At 52.3% G+C, this 22,132-nt stretch overlaps 1 protein-coding gene across 1 annotated transcript in view; it reads left to right on the plus strand.

Moving 5' to 3' along the window:
- The window catches only part of HEATR3 (HEAT repeat containing 3), a 36,297-nt gene extending 14,226 nt beyond the window's left edge, over positions 1 to 22,071 (plus strand). Inside the window, exons 8-15 of the mRNA XM_066243177.1 lie at positions 1,594 to 1,684; positions 1,780 to 1,949; positions 2,182 to 2,264; positions 3,285 to 3,421; positions 7,345 to 7,433; positions 13,441 to 13,584; positions 16,482 to 16,658; positions 20,890 to 22,071. Coding sequence (XP_066099274.1) covers positions 1,594 to 1,684; positions 1,780 to 1,949; positions 2,182 to 2,264; positions 3,285 to 3,421; positions 7,345 to 7,433; positions 13,441 to 13,584; positions 16,482 to 16,658; positions 20,890 to 21,012 — 1,014 coding nt within the window. The 3' untranslated portion in view covers positions 21,013 to 22,071. The remainder of the gene's footprint in view (positions 1 to 1,593; positions 1,685 to 1,779; positions 1,950 to 2,181; positions 2,265 to 3,284; positions 3,422 to 7,344; positions 7,434 to 13,440; positions 13,585 to 16,481; positions 16,659 to 20,889) is intronic.
- Positions 22,072 to 22,132: the final 61 nt, after the last annotated feature.

The following is a 22,132-nucleotide window of genomic DNA, read 5'->3' on the forward strand; positions in this document are numbered from 1 at the left end:
AAATATTTGTTCCGCTGAATATCAGACACACAGCAAATAGGAATAATTTTTACTTTCATTCTTGCCAGCAATAAAAGGAATACAAATATTAAATTAGCTACATCTCCTAAATTAGCAGTTTACCTTTAAAAAAATTTTTGACCCAGTAAATCTGAGGAAATAAGATATCCAAGTAATCTGAACTATTCCACACTACTGAAATGCTTAATAAATTACCGTGCAGTCATCACTCAGACAATAAAATGTACATTATTTTTAGCTTAGGCACTGTTTTGGAATATTCATGTAGCTATTTCACTTTTCATAGGTGACTTGCAAATTAAAGTTGTGTACATGTATACAGCCCCTCTTAAGAATGGTAATTGAGCCTGACTGGTGGTGGCACAGTGGATAAGAACCTCAACCTGGGACATTGAGATTCCAGGTTGGAGGCCCCAAGGTCACCGGCTTGAGTGCCGGCTCACCAGCTTGAGCGCGGGGTCGCTGGCTTGAGCCTGAAGCAGTGGTCCCCAACTCCCGGGCCGCGGACTGGTACCTGTCCACAGAGAAAGAATAAATAGCTTACATTATTTCCGTTTTATTTATATTTAAGTCTGAACGATGTTTTATTTTTTTTAAATGACCAGATTCCCTCTGTTACATTCGTCTAAGACTCACTCTTGACGCTTGTCTCATAAGTTCAACAATTATATTTTAAAATACCACAGTTTTACGCTGGTTGCATAATTTTATTTTGTGCATTTATCCATCCCACCCTAAAGGCCAGTCTGTGAAAATATTTTCTGACATTAAACCAGCCCGTGGCCCAAAAAAGGTTGGGGACCACTGGCCTAAAGGACTCTGACTTGAAGTCCAAGGTCACTGGCTTGAGCAAGGGGTCACTGGCTCGGTTGGAGCTTCCTGGTCAAGGCACATATGAAAACAACTAAAGTAGCACAACTCCAAATTGATGCTTCTCATCTTTCGCTGTAGCTTAAAAAAAAAAAAAAGATTGGTAATTGATAAATTCCCATCAATTTATTTTCAGAGGAAAAAATCCCCCTTTCTTCAGTGTTAAAGAAATGCTTTATTGCAGTCTCCAAAGGACCCAGGAAGCAAGCCTTCCCGCCTCTTGGCCGAGCTCTGTGGGTCGTCAAGGGCTTGTTAGTAGTGGTCCCGGTTAGTGCGGCCTTTTCCCAGGAGGCCTCTAAGCACCTGCCAGCAGGGTGGTTGTGTATCAGTGCCTGGCCTCTGAAACGGACTCTCGTTTTAATCTTCACGTGCTCGGCTATGTCCCAGCACATCAGGCTAAATTTCAGGGCGAATTGAGTTCACAGCTCCTGAACATTGACCTGTCGTCTCCAGCGCGCTGAGCACCGTGTGAAGCGCCGCCGCGCATGTAGACGGGAGCCAGAGGGACAGTGGCGCGCGCTCCCCAGCGCCCAGAGCGATCAGTGCGCCTCCGTTTGTGCTTCCTCTTTACGAGGCGCCCCCTCGACCCCGCCCCGCCCCCGAGTGCACCGGCAGAAACCACCTAGTGGGCGTTCACTGAGGAAGTCTGTGCGGAAATATCTTCCCAGACGTTGAGAGCGGGTTGTTTGGGTGTTTTCACAGCCCACCGACAAGGAGCTGCGGGAGGCCGTGGCCTTGCTCACGGCTCAGCAGACTGCCCTGGAGATCATCGTCAACATGTGCTGCAGTGAAGGTTGGTCCCCTGGGCCCGCCCTGTCCTGGGGACTGGGGGCATCCGTGGGCACCTCCCTAACTACTCCGCCTCTGTGTGGTCTGCGCACTCCCCAGATCCCTCGGACGATGAGTGGGAGGAGGAGCTGTCCAGCAGCGATGAGAGCGAGGCCTTCATGGAGGAGGAGTCCCTCCGTGAGGACGAGGGCGCTGGCCAGCTGCTGTCACCGCTCTGCCTCTCCCACGAGGTCCACGCGGCCCTCACCCACTTCCTCATCCCGAGGAAGGTACTGTGCTCGGTGGAGGTCCTGAGGAAGCCACTCACTCGGTGTGTGTGCGGGGGGAGTGAGCTGGCGCCAGGTCACTGGGAAGGCGACCGGACTGGAAGTGGGCTAAGAAGTATCTTTAGCCAGCCTGACCATTCACTTAGAAGGAGCATGTTGGGGCTTTGTGAGGGAATCCCGTAGAAAATGAATGCCCTCTTTTAACTTTTGCTTTACTGACTTCTTTTCTATCTAGGTTTTTGAGAAGACTGCCTTCCCCAACAGCACAGCTGTTGATGTGTGTTCCAAGAGCCCCACTTGGAAGCCTGTGGTTAGAAAGTAAGAGCTTTTCTATTTTCACGACCGTTTGTCACTGTGACCTCAGGAAAGGGTGGGCCACTCAGGAGAAGCCCGCCTGCTCTGCCCCCAGGTTCCCGAGCCCTGCTCCTGCATCCGCTGTGTGCACTGAGCAGGCACACGGCAGTGGGCTCACAGGTGCCCCGGCCTGGCGACACCCTCGCCACCCACCAGCGGCAGGACTGACAGACATGTTTTGGCATAATCCCGCAGTAGAACACAGGCAGCAATACACAGACTCGGAACCGGAACTTCTCACCACACAGACGAGACGGCACTGAGTAGGAAAGGCACAAAAGAATGTCCACGCTGATTGTTTTTTTTGTTTTTTTTTTTATAAAGATTTTATTTATTCATTATAGAGAGGGGAGAGAGAGAGGGAGAGAGAGAAGGGGGGAGGAGCAGAAAGCATCAATTCCCATATGTGCCTTGACCAGGCAAGCCCAGGGTTTTGAACCGGCAACCTCAGCGTTTCCAGGTTGACACTTTATCCACTGTGCCACCACAGGTCAGGCTGATTCTGTTTTTAACCAAGCTCAAGAACAGGCGACACCAGGCAGTTTTCTCCGGGATGCATACCTAGGTGACCAGCCAGTATAGACAAGCAAGGAAAGGTTCACCCTGAAATGCTGGGTAGCGGTGACCTCCAGGGGTTGGGGAGGGGTACGGGACGAGGGAAGGCCGAGGTGGGCTGTGACGGCGCCAGCACCAGCGGCGTCCACTTCTTACCTGCGGGCTCGGCCGTCTGCTCCGTACTGTCTGTTCAACGGGACGGGGCATTGGAGTGCTTGCCTAGCGGTGGAGCGAGTGTCACAAAGAAAATACCCTGCAAGATGGAAAGTGTTCTAAAGCTGAGATCTACGACTCCTGTGTGGGCTGGGCCCCGGGGCCTTGAGGGCGGGAGCAGTCGGATCTGCTAGGGAAGCTGCTCTTCGGGGTGGGTCTCAGTCGAGTGCCTTACCCTCCTGGCTCGCTGACCCCGCGCCCTGACTTCCGCCGCAGGATGAACACCGTGCAGTGGCGGGCCCTGGTGTGTCTGCAGAGCCTGGTGTCGCTGCTGGAGGTGGAGCACCTGGGCGGCGCGCCCGCTCTCCAGGCCCTGGCGCGGCACCTGTCCACGCTGCTCTTTGCTCAGCCAGGTGAGCGGCGGGGCCCTGCTGCAGAGGGGGCAGGGGCTGGGGGCTTCTCCTTGTGCACTGGTTGTCACCCATCCTGCAGGTCCCCTGCGGATGCTGCCGGTGGTGTGGGCCGGGCGTGGCACTCACACAGGTCTGGGGCGCTGTTTTCTTCTCTGTTACAGTTGTCTGCCTCCTGTTCTGTCAGGCCTGTTAGGGCCCGAGTCCCAAATATCTGAAATTCTGGCCTCCTGAATGTATTGGGCTGATTCTTCATTCTTGATTTTTCTCCTTCAATATAACACCACTTGGTTCGCATCTGATTGGGCAGCACGTGTCTGTGTGACAGAGGTCACAAACTATCAGAGGACACAAGCAGAACGCGTCTCCCCTTTCTTCCTCACCGCCCGCTCCGCCCCCAGAGTTACTTGCTCAGCAGTCCCTTCCATTTCTTCCGGAGGGATCCTCCGTATAAAAGTGTGTGTGTGTTTTTGAGGCAGGGACTGCTGTCCACACAAGTCTGCACCTTGCTTGTTCTCACGCCAGTCTCTGTTCAAACACCTGGGAGCAGAAAGAGCCGGCTCATTTCCGGGTCCCGGACACAAGTCGGTCTCATTTGTACACGGGAACCGGGCAGAGGCCACATGTGGCTGCCGACTCTTGCTGAATGACCCAGGTGCACTCGATTTCAGGCATGCTCTACCAAGAGTCACATGTTTTCAAATTGGGCCAGGCTGTCATTTGCTCCATTATCTGGGCCCCAGAGTCATTGAGGATGCCCATGTTTTCCAAGACTGGGGGGTAGGAAGACATTTTGAATCACCTCTTTTGTTTAACTTCTTTTGACCTTTACTTAATTTCTTTGCAAATACCATGTGTGTTGACCTTTTACGGAGGGTGTGTTAGTGCCCTGGCCGGATAGCTCGGTTGGTTGGTTAGAGCAGTGGTCCTCAGCCTTTTCTGGGCCATGGACCGGTTTAATGTCAGAAAATATTTTCACAGACCAGCCTTTAGGGTGGGACGGATAAATGTATCATGTGACCGAGACAAGCATCAAGAGTGAGTCTTAGACGGATGTAACAGAGGGAATCTGGTCATTTTTTAAAAATAAAACCGTTCAGACTTAAGTATAAATAAAACGGAAATAATGTAAGTTATTTATTCTTTCTCTGCGGACTGGTACCAAATGGCCCACAGACCGGTACTGATCTGCAGCCCAGGGGTTGGGGACCACTGCAGCCCAGGGGTTGGGGACCACTGGGTTCGATCCTCATTCAGGGCGCATACAGGGGCAGCTCAGTGAAGAAGAAGAGGAGAATGTGTTAGAAAGGCAGGCTGGTCTGAAACTCCTTTCCCAAATAGGGATAAAAGACCAGAAGTGTGAATGAAATACAAATTGCTCAAATGTTTTTCTTAATTTAGGGCAAGTATTAACTATACACAATGTAGAACTATAGCATCGTTTAGATGCGGGGTTTTTTTAATGAAGATTTTATTTATTGATTTTAGAGAGAGGAGAGAGAAAGAGAAAGGGGGTTGGGAGCAGGAAGCATCAACTCATAGTTGTTGCTTCTTATATGTGCCTCGACCAGGCAAGCCTGGGTTTTGAACTGGCATCCTCAGTGTTCCAGGTCAATGCTTTATCCACTGTGCCACCACAGGTCAGGCTAGATGCGGGTTTTGAATCTAAAGCAATGGATCTGTTCCTGAGAAGGAAGGGCAGAAAGAAGTCAGTTTCTGAGACGTGCTCTCATTTGTATCGACATAGTCCTCGTAATATGGCTGTGCGGCCCAGGGGTGTCTAGGGCTGCACTCAGAACGCGGATCAGAAAGAAACAGAGCGTGTTTCAGAGCCGGGACGGCGACTCCCAACATTTCATAGTAACCAGCTTCGTGCCAGTTTTTGAGTGCTCATTAGGTATTAGGTTTCACGAGCTGGGCATCGTTGGCGTGTCTTCCTGGGGGGGAAGCAAGGGCCTAGAGCAGGGGTCCCCAAACTTTTTACACAGGGGGCCAGTTCACTGTCCCTCAGACCGTTGGAGGGCCACCACATACAGTGCTCTCACTGACCACCAGTGAAAGAGGTGCCCCTTCCGGAAGTGCGGCAGGGGCCGGATAAATGGCCTCAGGGGGCCACATGTGGCCCGTGGGCCGTAGTTTGGGGACGCCTGGTTTAGAGGGTGGAGGAACTTCTCCAGGACCCTTCATCCTCTGAGCACATAATTAAGCACATGCTGTATGCCCTGTGGTGGCCTGGGTCCGAGGGACGCAGTGTAAACGAGACAGCCAAGGCCACTGCTCATGGGGCCACCTTCTCGCATCTCAGCTGTGCGGGAAAAACGCAAGGAGGACGGGTGTAAGGCACTGCCTGAGTCGGGTTGGTGTGGACAGGCCTCTGAGAGGCAACATTTGAGCAGAGGCCAAAATAGAGAGGTAGCGTGATGTCAGGCCGGTTGGCATCCCGGGTCTGTCTGTCTGGTCCCGAGGCGTCCTGCCGTCTGCCATGCCGCCTCTGCAGAGTGTGGCTGGGCGGAGAGCAGGGCTGACCCAGGCTGGTACAGCGGCTGTCTCACTGTCACACGGGCACCCAGAGGGGCTGTAGTGGGCCCGGCACCCCGGGGCGGAACGCCGAGGTGTCTGCTGTCACATAGGAGGCCCCCTCCCCCAAAAAGGAATCCCAACACTTCGTGGCTGAAAACAACAGGGATCCTCTGGTGCTTCTCATGGCTCATGCAGGTCAGGAGTTCAGACAGCACAGTGGAGATGGCCTGTCACTACTGCACGGTGTCCAGGCTGGTGGTTCCAGCTACGGGCACTTTTGCGCCCCGGCGGATGTCTGGTGGTGTCCACAGACAGTTATTGCTGTCGTTACACCTTGGGTGCTGCTGCTGGCACCTAGGGGGCAGAGACCAAGGGTGCTGCTGCCATCCTGTGTACACAGGAGACCCTCCCACCCACGACAGGGATGACCTGGTCCACGGTGTCGGTTGTGCTGAGGTTGAGTGACACCAACCTAGGGTCTCTGCCGGAAGACCAGAGCGAGAGTCATCGGAGGGCTTGTTCCCACACGTGTCTGTCGGCCTGAAGGCCCACCAGTGACATCTTCACGTGACCTGGGCTTCCCCATCACATGGCGGCTGGGTCCCTGGGGCACGAGTCAGGAGAGGAGCACACACACGTGTCAGGTGGAGTCGCGCAGCCTTTGACGAGCCCCTCTGGCACCTGACCTTCAGTTCTGTGGTTGGAGACGTGGGTGCGGAGTCCCACCCAGATTCCAGGGGGGTAGAAATGGACGCCACATCTTTCTGGAAGTAGCCAGGTTCTGGAAGAGCATGCCGAACTGGAAGTTCTGTTTATTTCTGATTCACGTTATAAGTGTAGTGTCCTAGAAACACTGTGACTGTTTTTGGAAAATATAACCTACCACACCAAGGTAGTCCCTCTCCCTTCCCGCCAAAGGACGGGGCCAACTCACATGGACGACACTCACCTCCTGAGGGGCTGTGTCGGCATAGTGTTTACTACTGCTGTTCTCTGCCCTGCGTGGAGGCGGGGCAGTGAAAACCGTGCAGGCATGGTGGCCTGGCCCTGGTCCTTGGTTGGGCAGTGGGTTTGGGTGGGCGAGAAAGCACCCTGATGGGGGGTGGGGGGGTGGCTCCGCCCCAGTCTGCCCGGCACGGTGTGACGATCGTGAAGAGTGCAAGTCAGTGTGCGGCAGCCAGCCCACGTCTGTCCGTGTTAAATCAGGGTCAAGAGAAAAGCCGGCATCTGGCCGCCGAGGGCTGTCTGGGGAACACTCCAGACATGTTAGAATAAAAACATCTCAGAAGTGTTTTTATTATAATAGCATGCATTACCGTTGAACAGGCTTTGTTTTGATTCTCCTTTTCTATGGAAGTGACTTGTCTTAGAGAAGGGCAAATTCGTGTCTCGCTTTTGTGTTTTAGATTTCGCTAAGCACGTTGACTTTCTAGAAGCCATTAGTAGTGCCTTGAGAGCCCTTTTGCAAACGATGGCCTCCCAGAACATTCCTCAGGTAAGGTCTTTAAAATTGTTTATGTGAAACTAGCAAAGAGCCTGTGTTTTGGAGGCCACATTTAGTCCTTACCTATTTTTTAGATTTTTATTTCTAGTACAGTGATCATTGTAAAAAAAAAAAAAAAAAAGACAAAAATGCTTCAGGTGAAACGGAAAGTCTGTTCCCCTCCTGACCACACCACCACAGAGAGAGGGTTCTCCATCGACCCCACGTCTTATCCCACGGGGACAACTGTCCACCACACAGAGGGTTCTCCATTGACCCCACGTCTTATCCCACGGGGACAACTGCCCGCCACACAGAGAGGGTTCTCCATCGACCCCACGTCTTATCCCACGGGGACGACCGCCCACCACACAGAGAGGGTTCTCCATCGACCCCACGTCTTATCCCACGGGGACGACCGCCCACCACACAGAGAGGGTTCTCCATCGACCCCACGTCTTATCCCACGGGGACGACCGCCCACCACACAGAGAGGGTTCTCCATCGACCCCACGGGGACGACCGCCCACCACACAGAGAGAGGGTTCTCCATGGACCCTACGTCTTATCCCACGGGGACAACCGCCCACCACACACAGAGAGGGTTCTCCATCGACCCCACGTCTTATCCCACGGGGACGACCGCCCACCACACACAGAGAGGGTTCTCCATCGACCCCATGTCTTATCCCACGGGGACGACCGCCCACCACACAAAGAGAGGGTTCTCCATGGACCCCACGTCTTATCCCACGGGGACGACCGCCCACCACACACAGAGAGGGTTCTCCATCGACCCCACGTCTTATCCCACGGGGACGACCGCCCACCACACACAGAGAGGGTTCTCCATGGACCCCACGTCTTATCCCACGGGGACGACCAGCCACACAGAGAGGGTTCTCCATCGACCCCACGTCTTATCCCACGGGGACGACCGCCCACCACACACAGAGAGGGTTCTCCATGGACCCTACGTCTTATCCCACAGGGACGACCGCCCACCACACACAGAGAGGGTTCTCCATGGACCCCACGTCTTATCCCACAGGGACGACCAGCCACACAGAGAGGGTTCTCCATCGACCCCACGTCTTATCCCACGGGGACGACCGCCCACCACACAGAGAGAGGGTTCTCCATCGACCCCACGTCTTATCCCACGGGGACGACCGGCCGCCACACAGAGAGGGTTCTCCATGGACCCCATGTCTTATCCCACGGGGACGACCGCCCACCACACAGAGAGAGGGTTCTCCATGGACCCCATGTCTTATCCCACGGGGACGACCGCCCACCACACACAGAGAGGGTTCTCCATGGACCCCACGTCTTATCCCACGGGGACGACCAGCCACACAGAGAGGGTTCTCCATCGACCCCACGTCTTATCCCACGGGGACGACCGCCCACCACACAGAGAGAGGGTTCTCCATCGACCCCACGTCTTATCCCACGGGGACGACCGCCCACCACACAGAGAGAGGGTTCTCCATGGACCCCATGTCTTATCCCACGGGGACGACCGCCCACCACACAGAGAGAGGGTTCTCCATCGACCCCACGTCTTATCCCACGGGGACGACCAGCCACACAGAGAGGGTTCTCCATCGACCCCACGTCTTATCCCACGGGGACGACCGCCCACCACACAGAGAGAGGGTTCTCCATCGACCCCACGGGGACGACCGCCCACCACACACAGAGAGGGTTCTCCATCGACCCCACGTCTTATCCCACGGGGACGACCGCCCACCACACAGAGAGGGTTCTCCATCGACCCCACGTCTTATCCCACGGGGACGACCGCCCACCACACACAGAGAGGGTTCTCCATCGACCCCACGTCTTATCCCACGGGGACGACCGTCATTTGCCTTTTTAAAAACGCTTTGTTACAGACGTTTTCAAGCATGCCCTCTTGACCCCCACAGGATCCATCTTGTTAAGGGCAGTGCTAGAACCTTGCTAAAAGTGAAGATAACAGTCTCTTGTTATACTGTATTTCCCCATGTATAAGACGCTCCCATGTACAAGACGCACCTTAATTTGGGGGCCCAAAATTTGAAAAAAACTGTATTATATAAAGTTATTAAACTCAAGTTTTATTCATCATAAAATTCATCCAACTCCTCATCACTGTCAAAACTCCCATCCGTGAGCTTGGGCTCATCTGTCTGATGACGAATCACTGTCTTCAACGAGCGCAAAAACAAGCGCGGAAAAGCGGGAAATGCAAGTAAAATAATCTACAACCACTGTGTAAGACGCACCCAGTTTTTAGACCCCAAAAAATTTTTCCCAAAAAAAGTGTCTTCTACATGGGGAAATACGGTAAGTGTGGCTAACCCTGGGGTGAACCGCATGTGCCTGCCTGTGTGGTGCTCAGCGCCCTGTGCTCCTCCCCTCCCCTCCCCTCCCCTCCCCTCCCCTTCCTCCTCCCCACACTTTATCTCCCTCCATGGTTGTGTTTGCTTCTGAAGTACTTTTATGCAAATCACATTATTTCACCCATGAATATTTTATTACGTGCTTCATTATGTCTGCAAGGCAAAATGCGCTCTTTAAAAACATAACCACAATGCCATTACCCCAGGCCCTCAAATTAACAGACATGCCTCAGTTATATTTGATGTGCAGTCTGAGTTCAGTGTGCCCGGTGGTCATCGGCCACCCCCTGAGGTACGCCTTGTGCCCCGAAGGTTCTGCTGGGCTCTGTTTCTCTTCCCTGGTCCTGTCACTGTTCTCGGGACTCGGCTGGGCTCTGCTTCTCTTCCCTGGTCCTGTCACTGCTCTTGGGACTCGGCTGGGCTCTGTTTCTCTTCCCTGGTCCTGTCACTGCTCTCGGGACTCGGCTGGGCTCTGCTTCTCTTCCCTGGTCCTGTCACTGCTCTCGGGACTCGGCTGGGCTCTGCTTCTCTTCCCTGGTCCTGTCACTGCTCTTGGGACTCGGCTGGGCTCTGCTTCTCTTCCCTGGTCCTGTCACTGCTCTCGGGGACTCGGCTGGGCTCTGCTTCTCTTCCCTGGTCCTGTCACTGCTCTCGGGACTCGGCTGGGCTCTGCTTCTCTTCCCTGGTCCTGTCACTGCTCTCGGGACTCGGCTGGGCTCTGCTTCTCTTCCCTGGTCCTGTCACTGCTCTCGGGGACTCGGCTGGGCTCTGCTTCTCTTCCCTGGTCCTGTCACTGCTCTCGGGGACTCGGCTGGGCTCTGCTTCTCTTCCCTGGTCCTGTCACTGCTCTCGGGACTCGGCTGGCCACAGGGCTGCTCCCCCCAGGGACCTCCTTTCCCCAGAGGCCGTGTCTTCCTCCCTCCCCTTCACCCCGTGCGCAGGCCTCCAGGGCAGAGCTTCCAGACTCGATCTCGCTCCGGAGTTGACTGGGAGTGTCTGGTGTGTTACTGCTAGGCATAGTATAGACTATTGGCTTCTAATATATACTCTTTAGAGAATTCTTTATATATTTGAGAATTTTTTTCAAGAACGTAACTTTTGACTCTTAAGTTTCTATGAAATAGGAATCCTTTTTTCTTTTTTTCTTTTTTTTTTGTATTATTTAGTGAGAGGAGGGGAGGCAAAGACAAACTGCATGCACTCCAACTGGGATCCACCTGGCAAGCCCACTAGGGTGAGATGCTCTGCGCATCTGGGGTGTTGCTCTGTTGCAACCAGAGTCACTTTTTTAGTGCCTGAAGCAGAGGCCAGGGAGCCATCCTCAGGACTCAGGGCCAACTTGCTCTAATTGAGCCATGGCTGCAGGAGGGGAGGAGAAGTGAGAGAGAGAGAGAGAGAAGTGAGAGGAGGAGGAGGAAGAGTAGAGAAGCAGATGGTCACTGCTCCTGTGTGCCCTGACCAGGAATCGAACCTGGGACCTCCACAGGCCGAGCTGATGCTCTGCCGCTGAGCCCACCAGCCAGGGCTGAAACAGGGATCTTAACAAGGCCTGTCCACTGGAGCAAAGTTGGCCCAGGCGCTGAGGATGGCTCCATGGCCTCTGTCTCAGGTGCTAGAATGGCCGTGGTTACAACAGAGCAATGCCCCAGATGGGCAGAGCATCATCTCCTGGTGGGCATGCCAGGTGGATCCCGGTCGGGCACATGCAGGAATCTGTCTGTCTGCCTCCCCGTTTCCAACTTTAGAAAAATAAAAATTTAAAAAAAAAAAAAAAAAAAAAAGAACAAGGCCTGGCCTGGAGTGTGGCTGTTGGGAGGGTCAGAAAGCCCTCCACTGAAGGGCTTTATAGGGATATCAAGTATTTTTATTGATTTTTCCATGGTGTTCAGGCAGTAATTTACTGGGTCAGTCTGATATTTAAAAGAAATTACTCCAAGCTCAGGCTCAGTTAATGATAAATTATTCATAGCTATTAAGATCATACTATTCTCCTGTTGGCTGCGCACTGGGCAGGAGCCTCGAAGGTTAGAGCTGGAGGAGTCAGGCTCGCGGGAGCTCTGTAAGGAGAGGGAGCCAACGACTGCCTTCTTCTGAGCAACAGCTCCGGGCCGGGCGGGAGCTCTGTAAGGAGAGGGAACCGACTGCCTTCTTCTGAGCGACAGCTCCGGGCCGGGCGGGAGCTCTGTAAGGAGAGGGAACCGACTGCCTTCTTCTGAGCGACGGCTCCGGGCCGGGCGGGAGCTCTGTAAGGAGAGGGAGCCGACTGCCTTCTTCTGAGCGACGGCTCCGGGCCGGGCGGGAGCTCTGTAAGGAGAGGGAGCCGACTGCCTTCTTCTGAGCGACGGCTCCGGGCCGGGCGGGAGCTCTGTAAGGAGAGGGAACCGACTGCCTTCTTCTGAGCGACAGCTCCGGGCCAGGCGGGAGCTCTGTAAGGAGAGGGAACCGACTGCCTTCTTCTTCTGAGCGACGGCTCCGGGCCGGGCGGGAGCTCTGTAAGGAGAGGGAGCCGACTGCCTTCTTCTGAGCGAAGGCTCCGGGCCAGGCGGGAGCTCTGTAAGGAGAGGGAACCGACTGCCTTCTTCTGAGCGACAGCAGTGCTTTGCCTTGTGGCTTGTACACGTGAGTCACACCTTTCTTACTCACGCCGGCCTGTCCGAGCTAGGAAGAACTCCATAGTTGGTGGAATTTTTTTCATTAGACTATTTTATGAGAAACTGGGGCATGTTTACTGTTGCCTGGAGACTTGGCAGAGCAGTGCAGGTGGTTCCGAAATGAGTTTGATGGTTTACAACAGCTCAGGATTTTTATATATAATAGTAGCCCACGCTTAGTGAGTGCTCTGTATGCGTTACTCAGTCCGCCTCGCAGCTCCGAGCTGCCATTGGGGAAATGGACGGCTGAGGGGCTCAGGAGCTGTGCCAGCTTGCCAGGTGGTACGCGGCGGTGCTGGGATTTGAACCCAGGATGCCAGGTCCCGAACCCATCATCCCCACACTGTGCTGCTGCTCACGGGCAGCGGGACACTCAGGCTCTCTCGCGGTGCCGCCTCCGCGCGTGCTCACGGGCAGCGGGACACTCAGGCTCTCTCGCGGTGCCGCCTCCGCGCGTGCGTGTGTTCAAATGAGCTTAGCATGGAACGTGTCACTGCGTGCTGAAGCACTAGTTAGTTTAATGGTTTTTACCGTCCCTAGTAATTTACCATAACACAGCTCAGAGTGCGTTCTTACCTTGTACAGAGTCTGCCAGTTTTTATTAAAGTGACATGGTCCTGTTACATTTTTACAACACTTTTATGATCAGTGCTAGAAAAGACAGCAGCATCTCTATGGGTGGCGTACATCCGAGTGAAAGGCGTCTTCATGAGCAGCTCATAGGAACGGAAGCCCCGTGTTTAGGCGTACAACCCTCATGGACTGAACAATAACCGTGGCACCCACAGGTCTCATCTCAGCTCGGAGTGGCCAGCTGTCTTTGGGACCAAGGAGAGCTATGTAACAACTTCTTTGCCGAGAATCTGTGTTGTCCTCAGGACTGGGACGCCTGCCGGAGAGGCCCCTGCCCGGGTGTCTCCTGTGCTGTTGGAGTTGCCGAGCTGAACACCCATGTGCTCTCCTCTCCTCTCTCCACAGTGCATGACCCCCGATCAGCTGATGACACTGTGCCGAGCGGGCGTCCAGAGCGGTAACGTCGGGGTCAGAGTGAACGTGGTCAGCATTCTGGGGATCACGGGCAGTGTCCTGGCCAAAGAAGAAGGCACCCTGGAGACTCTCAAGGTAAAGCAGTCTGCTTCCAACCCAAAACATTTCATAATTAGAAATGGAGGGAAGAGTTGCTGTTGGTGTGGGGTTTAAAAACACTTCTGTGGGCGTCCTGAGACGGAATTGTATTGAGAAGTTGTTACAGAAAGGTAATAGCAGAATACAGCCTTTGGCTTGATCTCACTCCCAGGAATTAGATAGGGACTGGACAAGTGGAGTCGCATTTTGTCATTTAACTTCACTTCAGATATGTCTTCAAAAATAAACTTGTCTTTACCGTGGCTGGTTGGCTCAATGGTAGAGCATCGGCCTGGCGTGTGGAAGTTCCGGGTTCAATTCCCGGCCAGGGCACACAGGAGAAGCGCCCATCTGCTTCTCCACCCCTCCCCCTCTCCTTCCTCTCTGTCTCTCTCTTCTCCTCCCGCAGCCAAGGCTCCATTGGAGCAAGGTTGGCCTGGGCACTGAGGATGGCTCCATGGCCTCTGCCTCAGGTGCCAAAATGGCTCCAGTCGCAGCAGAGCAATGCCCCAGATGGGCAAAGCATCGCCCCCTGGTGGGCATGCCCGGTGGATCCTGGTCGGGTGCATGCGGGAGTCTGTCTCTGCCTCCCCACTTCTCACTTCAAAAAAATACAAAATACAAAAAACCAAAAAGCAAAAAAACCTTGTCTTCAGTGAACGACCGGGTTCAGAATTATCAGGAGCCCTACCTTTGCTGTCACATGGCATGTGCGGAGCTCATCTTGTCCTGCCGATGACGGAGCCCTCCGCACCAGGGTCACGCGCGTCTGAACCACGCCACACGGTTCCTTCTGGGACCGCTCCGTCCATCGTGAGCAGCCGCTCTGATGGTGCCCGGCCCCTGGGAGCTCACTCCACGTGTTTGCTTCCGGCACTTTCCTCTGAGCACAGGCGCTGGAGAACTGCGCTGTTAGAGATGCGGCATCGCTCCTCGCTAAGGACGGGGTCGCCCGTTCCCCTGCGGGGCGGCAGCGACTGCTCGGGTGCTGCTTACTGACTGGCGGGAAATACACCGATCCATGTGCAGTGCTCTTCGCCTGACAGGAACTTGACAGTGATAACTGGTATTGTAAGGACCCTTGTTTCAAAAAGATGATATGTGTGCAGAGCGAAGCACATGGACACTTAGACTCAACCGTGAGAAGGCTCGTCTCCAGCCCCGCACCTCCGCCCCTCCCACTCCCAAGAGCGCCCGCAGTTCCCGTGTCTCCTGCGTCGTCGCAGGGCTTTGGGGTTTGTAGACACACATGTGACAAGAGTGTGGCCCTCAGTGTGTGTGGACAGTCCCTTCCTACCCCTAAGACGAGAATGTCCGAGATCTGCTTTAGGAAGAGCAAGTTTTTCTCGGGCACAGCATAAGATTTTAACAACTGTTTTTATTCAGTGCCCCTGCCAAGCGCGGAGGAGACGAGGGAGAGCCCTGTGTGTCGTGTGCTCCCGGGCCCACTGAGCGTCAGCGCTCCATCCTGGGTGCTCCCACTGTGTCTTTGCCGGGTGCACACAGCCAAGACAGCCTGGGATTCCGCCCTCGTCGGTCCCTACGCACGTCTTCACAGGGACAGTGTCTTCTCTAACCACCATTGTCACGCCTGACACAGTTCACGGTCATTTCTTAACATGTCTAATACCTGCTCCGCATTCAGATTTTTCTAGTGGTTCCAAAAATGTCAGTTCGCAGGTAGTTTGCCTAGGTCAGCATCTCAGCGAGGTTTGCGTGCTTTGGCCTGGGGTCCTCTAAGCCCCTGCTGTTCTAGAACAGCACCCCCGCGGCTCAGGGCTCAGCGCTCACCACGCACTGCAGGGCCTTCCCTTGGCTCCGGCTCAGTCGTCCCCCGGTGTGCGGCCGTCTGCTCTGTCCGCTGGCTTCCTCATGCTGTTGTCATTCCTTCTTCCTCTGTAGTTCCTGCAAACCAAGGAGGTATAAAGGCTCAACGAGATCAGATTCATCACGTTAATAAGACCACTTTGTAGGTGATGCCCTGTGCTTCCTATTATATAGGATGTTAAATATAAACCCTATCTCGGGGGTTATCTAGACCCTTAAATTCAGATGAGAAAACTGAGGCCCAGAGGAGTTGGACTGTCCACGGTCACCCAGTTCCTTACGGCGATGGAGCCGGAGTTTGGACTCTGTGTTCTTCGCCTTCCCACTCCTCACCCCTACCACCAGCTGTCTACGTCCCCTTGGGGCGCAGGGGATAGAGCAGAGCAGCCGAAATAAAATCAGTTCTCTCTCGAACCATTCTTTGCAGACTTGGAATGGTGTGTTCATTTGTTCATTGCCCAATTGTGGGAAAATGGGTGGACGTTAAAAATCAGCACAGTGGCCCTGGCCGGGTAGCTCAGTTGGATAGTGTTATCCCAAGGCTGCAGTGACACACCAAGGTTGCAGGTTCAATCCTCAGTCAGGGCACATACAAGAATCAACCAATCAATACCTAAGTGGAGCAAACAAATCAGTGCCTCCCTCTCTTTTTCTCACTCCCCCTCCTCTCCTTTCTCTTTCTAAAGTCAATTTTTTTAAAATCTTTAAAAATCAGCACAGTGAAGCAAAAAGGGATTGTTTTGTGCGCAATTATTTTGCTTTCAGTGTTTTTTCATATAACTTAAAAAGCAGGTTTTTTTGTCACAGATAATATTTCTATGCCTTTTAACACCATGGGGAAAGCTTTATTGAGGGAGATGGGAAAATTTATTAATTTCCTAAATCAATCTGTCATATATAATTTATGAACCTTAATTCATTCTATTTAGGAGTATAAATTCTAATATGTTTCATTTATATTATACTTGGTATAAGTCTTTAATCTTTAAACTGCTGCGGTTTCAGCTGGCACTTCAGGAACTGGCCTTAGAATCCTGGGTGGTAATGGTGTGTGTTGTTGACTGCAGACCATTGGGTGCTTTCTGCTTGAGGTCGCCACCAAAGACCCGTCGCTTGTAGTGGCAGGAGAAGCCCTGGACGCCCTCTTCGATGTCTTCGCCGACGGGAAAGAGGCCGAGAGGGCCTCCGTGCAGATCCACTTGCTGTCTGCTCTGAAGGAATTCCAGCCAGTCTTCAAGATGAAGGTACGAGTCGCCCTGTGGGGAAGGGTCTGAGACTCGGCCCCTGCGGGCGGGGACAGGGCAGCCCCTCCTCGCCAGCTCCGTGGTCCCTGGGGCCCCTCAGCCCAGTGAGTGGGCACTGCGAGGGCAGCTTGGACTGGTCAGAGCTCAGTCACCCTGAGAACACGTGGATGCTGTGACCTGAGCCGAAATGGCGTCTGACGCACTCCTCTCTGCCAGTGGGGTGACGCAGCAGTGCTCCGGGGGGGTGAGCACTGTGGCAGCGGCCTGTGCAGCTCCTCAGTCGTCCGTAACTTGCCCTCAGGCCGTGTCCTGCGGTCCAGGTCCGTGCACCACGGGGCCTGTTTGCCTTTGGTGCTGGGGCGGAGGGGCAGCCCCGCTGGTCCGTGCTGGAGAATGTTCTGAAGCTCATAGCTACTCTCATGAGCTGTTTTACGTATTCATTGCTCCACCAGGAGCATCACAGCTCACTTTGCCTCAAAAAATAATTTTTAAGGTTTTCTTTTCCAGAAGAAAAGAAAGTATAAACGCAGGCCACGCACACTTTCTGTCCCCGTGACGTCCGACCTGGCTGTTGGTTTAAGAACATTAGTACTGGGTGGTTTTTAACGTGTTTCCGTCTTGGCACGTTCCGTTTAAAGATGCAGGGGTGGGGGCCGACGTGTGAGTTGAGCCTCACCCACAGGTAACTGAACACTAGGGGAGAAAAGAAATGGAACAATTTACTCTTAATTGTGTTTTGTTGAAGCCTGTAGTTTTATTTGTTTGCTTGTTTGTCTGGGTTTGATTTGGTTCTGGTTCCTTGGATATAAATGACACATAAATAACATTGTACTAGTTTCAGGAATACAACACAGTGACCCAATATATGTACAGATTGTGAGGTGGTCACCACAGTGAGTCTGGTTAACATCGATCACCTGTCGTAGACACATTTTTTTTCTTGTGATGAGATCTTTTCAGATCTACTCTGCTAGCACCCTTCAGGTAGACGGTACAGGGTCATTGACGATCGTCCCCATGCAGGCCACCGCATCCCCAGGACTGATTTATCTCGTAACTGGAAGTTTGTCCCTTTTGACCCCCTTCACCCATTTCGCCCAGCCCCTGGGGTCGGTCTGTGCTGTAAGCAGCGAGAGGCTGTCTTCCCACTCGTCCCTTCCCCGCAGGTCGTTAGACGGAGCGCTGTCTAAGCAAAGACAAGTGCACGCTGCCATTCCTGCCTTTCTTATCCAGAAGGCGGGGTTGTCTGTTCTCCACCGTGCACTGTGTGATCTCACTCAACACCGTGCCCTGGGGATGTTTCCATTCCAGTGCCTGGACGGGGTCCACACCGTCCTAAAGATGACAGGCCCTTTAGTGTCTAAAAAGGGCTGCAAGGTAGACAGAAAACATCCCCATTTCCCGGCAAGCAAAGCAGAGGAAGCCAAGCCCCCAGCGGGAGAGGCCAGTGTTTGGCGAGGAGCCGTGTAGACTGTGGACCAGGAAAGGGACCCCTCGCCTCTGGGAGGTCTGTTTGTCGTTCTGACTGGTTTTCCTACTTAACATGCATTCCTACGCCAGTGACATTTAGTTGTGGTTTTCTTTTCTCAAAGACTGAAGCCCTAATGAGCAGTCTCTGTTCGCCGGAAGGGCAGCCTGCAGTTTCCTGTTGGAAGCTGCCTGGTGAGCGAAGCCGCAGTTGCGATGAAATCTGTTCAGTGTGTAGTTAGCCCCAAACTGCATCTTGAAAAACGATTCGATGCGCTTGACTACGCAACGTCTCCAGAGCAGTGGCTCTCAGAGGGCCCTGGACTGGCAGCAGCAGCGCCTGGTAACTTGTCACAGCCCCGTGCTCAGGCCCAGTGCCACGCCTGCTGAAAAGCAGAACCTCTGTGGCTGGCCCAGCGGTCTTCAGCGAGCCGTCCGGGTGCCACTCTGCGGCACAGGAACTTTGAGAACCACTGTTCTCGACTGCAGGTGAGGGAGCGTTCACATACCATCCAACTCGTTCTTGGAAAGTGGAGTTGTTCCTGTAGCTATCATTTAAAAGGTGCACAATCTTCAGAAAAAGAAAGCTACAGCAAAACAAACGGACAGCTGACCGAGTGAGAGAAGGTATTTGCAAACGATACCTCTGATGAGTGGCTAATATCCAAAATATATGCAGAACTCGTACACCTCAACAACTAAAAACAATCCGATTAAAAAATGCAGAGGAGCCTGACCAGGTGGTGGCGCAGTGGATAGAGCGTCGGACTGGGATGCAGAGGACCCGGGTTCGAGACCACGAGGTTGCCAGCTTGAGTGCGGGCTCATCTGGTTTGAGGAAAAGCCCACCAGCTTGAACTCAAGGTCGCTGCCTCCAGCAAGGGGTTACTCGGTCTGCTGAAGGCCCACGGTCAAGGCACATATGAGAAAGCAATCAATGAACAACTAAGGTGTTGCAACGCGCAATGAAAAACTAATGATTGATGCTTCTCATCTCTCTCCGTTCCTGTCTGTCTGTCCCTGTCTATCCCTCTCTCTGACTCACTCTCTGTCTCTGTAAAAAAAAAAAATGCAGAGGATGCCTTGGCCGGGTAGCTGAGATGGTTAGAGCATCGTCCCAACACGCCAAGGTTGCGGGTTCAATCCCAAGTCAGGGTGCTTACAAGAATCAACCAACGAATGCATACATAAGTGGAACAACAAATCGATGTTTCTCCCTCTCTCAAATCAATTTTTTTTTAAATGGAGAGAGGACCTGAGCACTTTTCCCAAGGAAGACATATAGATGATTGAAAAGGTGCTGAACCTTCCTAGCTACAGGGGAGGTGCACATCGTGCACACCAAAACCACAGTGAGATGCCACCTCACCTTAGGGTGGCTACTGTCAACAAGACAGGAAGTAGGTGTTGGAGAGAGGGGAGCCCTCGTGCGACGTGGTGGGAATCTAAATTGGCACAGCGTCAGTGGAAGACGATATGGAGTTTTCTCAAAAAATTAAAATGAGCCTGACTGGACGGTGGCGCAGTGGATAGAGCGTCAGACTGGGATGCTAAAGACCTAGGTTCGAGACCCCGAGGTTGCCAGCTTGAGTGAGGGCTCATCTGGTTTGAGGAAAACTCACCAGCTTGGGCCCAAGGTCACTGGCTTGAGCAAGGGGTTACTCGGTCTGCTGAAGGCCCGCTGTCAAGGCACATATGAGAAAGCAATCAATGAACAATTAAGGTGTTGCAATGCGCAAAGAAAAACTAATAATTGATGCTTCTCATCTCTCCATTCCTGTCTGTCCCTGTCTATCCGTCTCTCTGACTCTCTCTCTGTCTCTGTAAAAAAAAAAAAAAAAAAATTAAGATGAGAGCCACTGTATGACCCAACGAACCTTCTAGGTATTTACCTCCCAATTTTCTTAATGCTTTTTTAATTTATTGGGGTGATACTGATTAGTAAAATTGTATAGGTTTCAGGTGTAGAACTCTATAGCACAGCATCTGTGTATGATGTGCCCACCACCCCAAGTCAGATCTCCTTCCATCACCATTTATTCCCCCTTTCCCCCACCCCCTGCCCTCTGGTAAGCACCCTACCATTGTCTGTGGTTAGGGGTTTATTTGTTAATATTTATGCACCCCGATCATTGCAGTATTACAACAGCCAAGACATGGAAATAACCCTTATACACAGCGGCATACGACGCGGCCGCAAGAGAATGCTGAAACGTTGCCATTTGCAACAGTATGGCTAGGTCTTGAGCGTACCGTCCTGAGTGAGAGAAGTCAGAAAGGACCAGGACACCTGTGATTCCACTCCTGCGGAATATAAAACAGAACCACAGACATACACCACAGAGTTGTAGACACACAGCAGTGTGGTGGTCACCAGAGGAGGAGGGGTGGGAAGAAGGAGAAGGGGTCAAACATACAGAGGCAGGAGGTGACTAGACTTTGGGTGGTGAGCACACAATACACTCTACAGGTGGTTATTATAGAATTATACACTATTGGCATATAGTGTATAATAGTAATAGAAACTTACGTAATAGTATTAACCTCTGTTACCCCAGTACATTTAATTAAATTAAAAGGTGCACGATCTTAATTTACCTTTATGGCTCATAGACTGCGTCCCACTTACCTTGGTGAAAATATTTCACCAGAGTCCTGCCAGCTGTCTTGTTCTGAGAATTAATACCCCCAGGACTAAATGGCTTTCTCTGTTGGAAGGAATTGGTAACCTACACCAGGTCATGTGCCCTTTCTCTTTTGGCAGATTCGGAAAGAAGGGAGAGGGAAGCACAGCCCCGATCAGCTGTGTGTTCTTGACAACGTGAAGATGAACTTGAGAAGGTTTGTTGCTTATCAAGAAACTGTTGAGAAAAGACTGACGACTTGAAGCATTGAAAGAGCAATTCTTGCCCCAAACTACACTACTCCTTTGAGTATATGCATTTTGGAAAGCCATTTTTTTGATGTCTCATTCGGTACGTTAATTTGAAGTTCTTAAGAACTTCAGAGCCTGTCAGGAACTGTGTGTGAAGCCCTGGGGTCTGAGGGGCATTTAGTGCTCCAAACCGTGGGCCCAGCGCGTCATCGCCGGGAACGCGAGGAGCGGAAACGCAAAGCAATCTCAGGGGGTTCTTCGTGAGCAGGGATGAAACTTCCAATCATTTTTCTTGAATTTTACAAAAAAAAAAAAAAAAAAAGGAAACCTAACGCATTGCTTGGATACCCTTTTAAATCAATATAATTTTATATTTTAGCTGAATTTTTAACTGAAATACGAAGACAAGCTTTATAAAGTTTTTTGGTATGAAGTACATCGATTAATGTGTACCTTTTGTGAAGCAGATGATTGAATTTGTATTCCTCTATTTGGTAGAATACACAGCTGAGCTAATGAGATCGTTGTCGTCCTCCGTGTAAACGAGATCTGACCGATCACTGCTTTGTAACCTCACTCCTTGTTTCACTGGATAGGGAATCATGGTTGGGAGAAAATATTTTTTAATAAATAACTTTTTAATTGAAAGCGACTATCGGAAGCAGTTTGGTGAAATCAGTTTAGCACCCACGTTCTGTAGCCATCTCACTACCTGGCCCTAAAAACAAATCTAGCATTCCTTTAATTCTGTAGCAGGGGTCGGGAACCTTTTTGGCTGAGAGAGCCATGAACACCACATATTTTACAATATAATTCCGTGAGAGCCATACACGACCCATGTACCTCAGGCATTATTCAATAAAAATTTGGTGTTGTCTCGGAGGACAGCTGTGATTGGCTCCAGCCACCTGCAACCATGAACATGAGTGGTAGGAAATGAATGGATTGTAATACATGAGAATGTTTTATATTTTTGACATTATTATTTTTTTTATTAAAGATTTGTCTGCCAGCCCTGGCCGGTCGGCTCAGCGGTAGAGCGTCGGCCTAGCGTGCGGAGGACCCGGGTTCGATTCCCGGCCAGGGCACACAGGAGAAGTGCCCATTTGCTTCTCCACCCCTCCGCCGCGCT

The sequence above is a fragment of the Saccopteryx bilineata genome, chromosome 9 (genome assembly GCF_036850765.1).
Source record: "Saccopteryx bilineata isolate mSacBil1 chromosome 9, mSacBil1_pri_phased_curated, whole genome shotgun sequence".
Lineage (NCBI taxonomy): Eukaryota > Metazoa > Chordata > Mammalia > Chiroptera > Emballonuridae > Saccopteryx > Saccopteryx bilineata.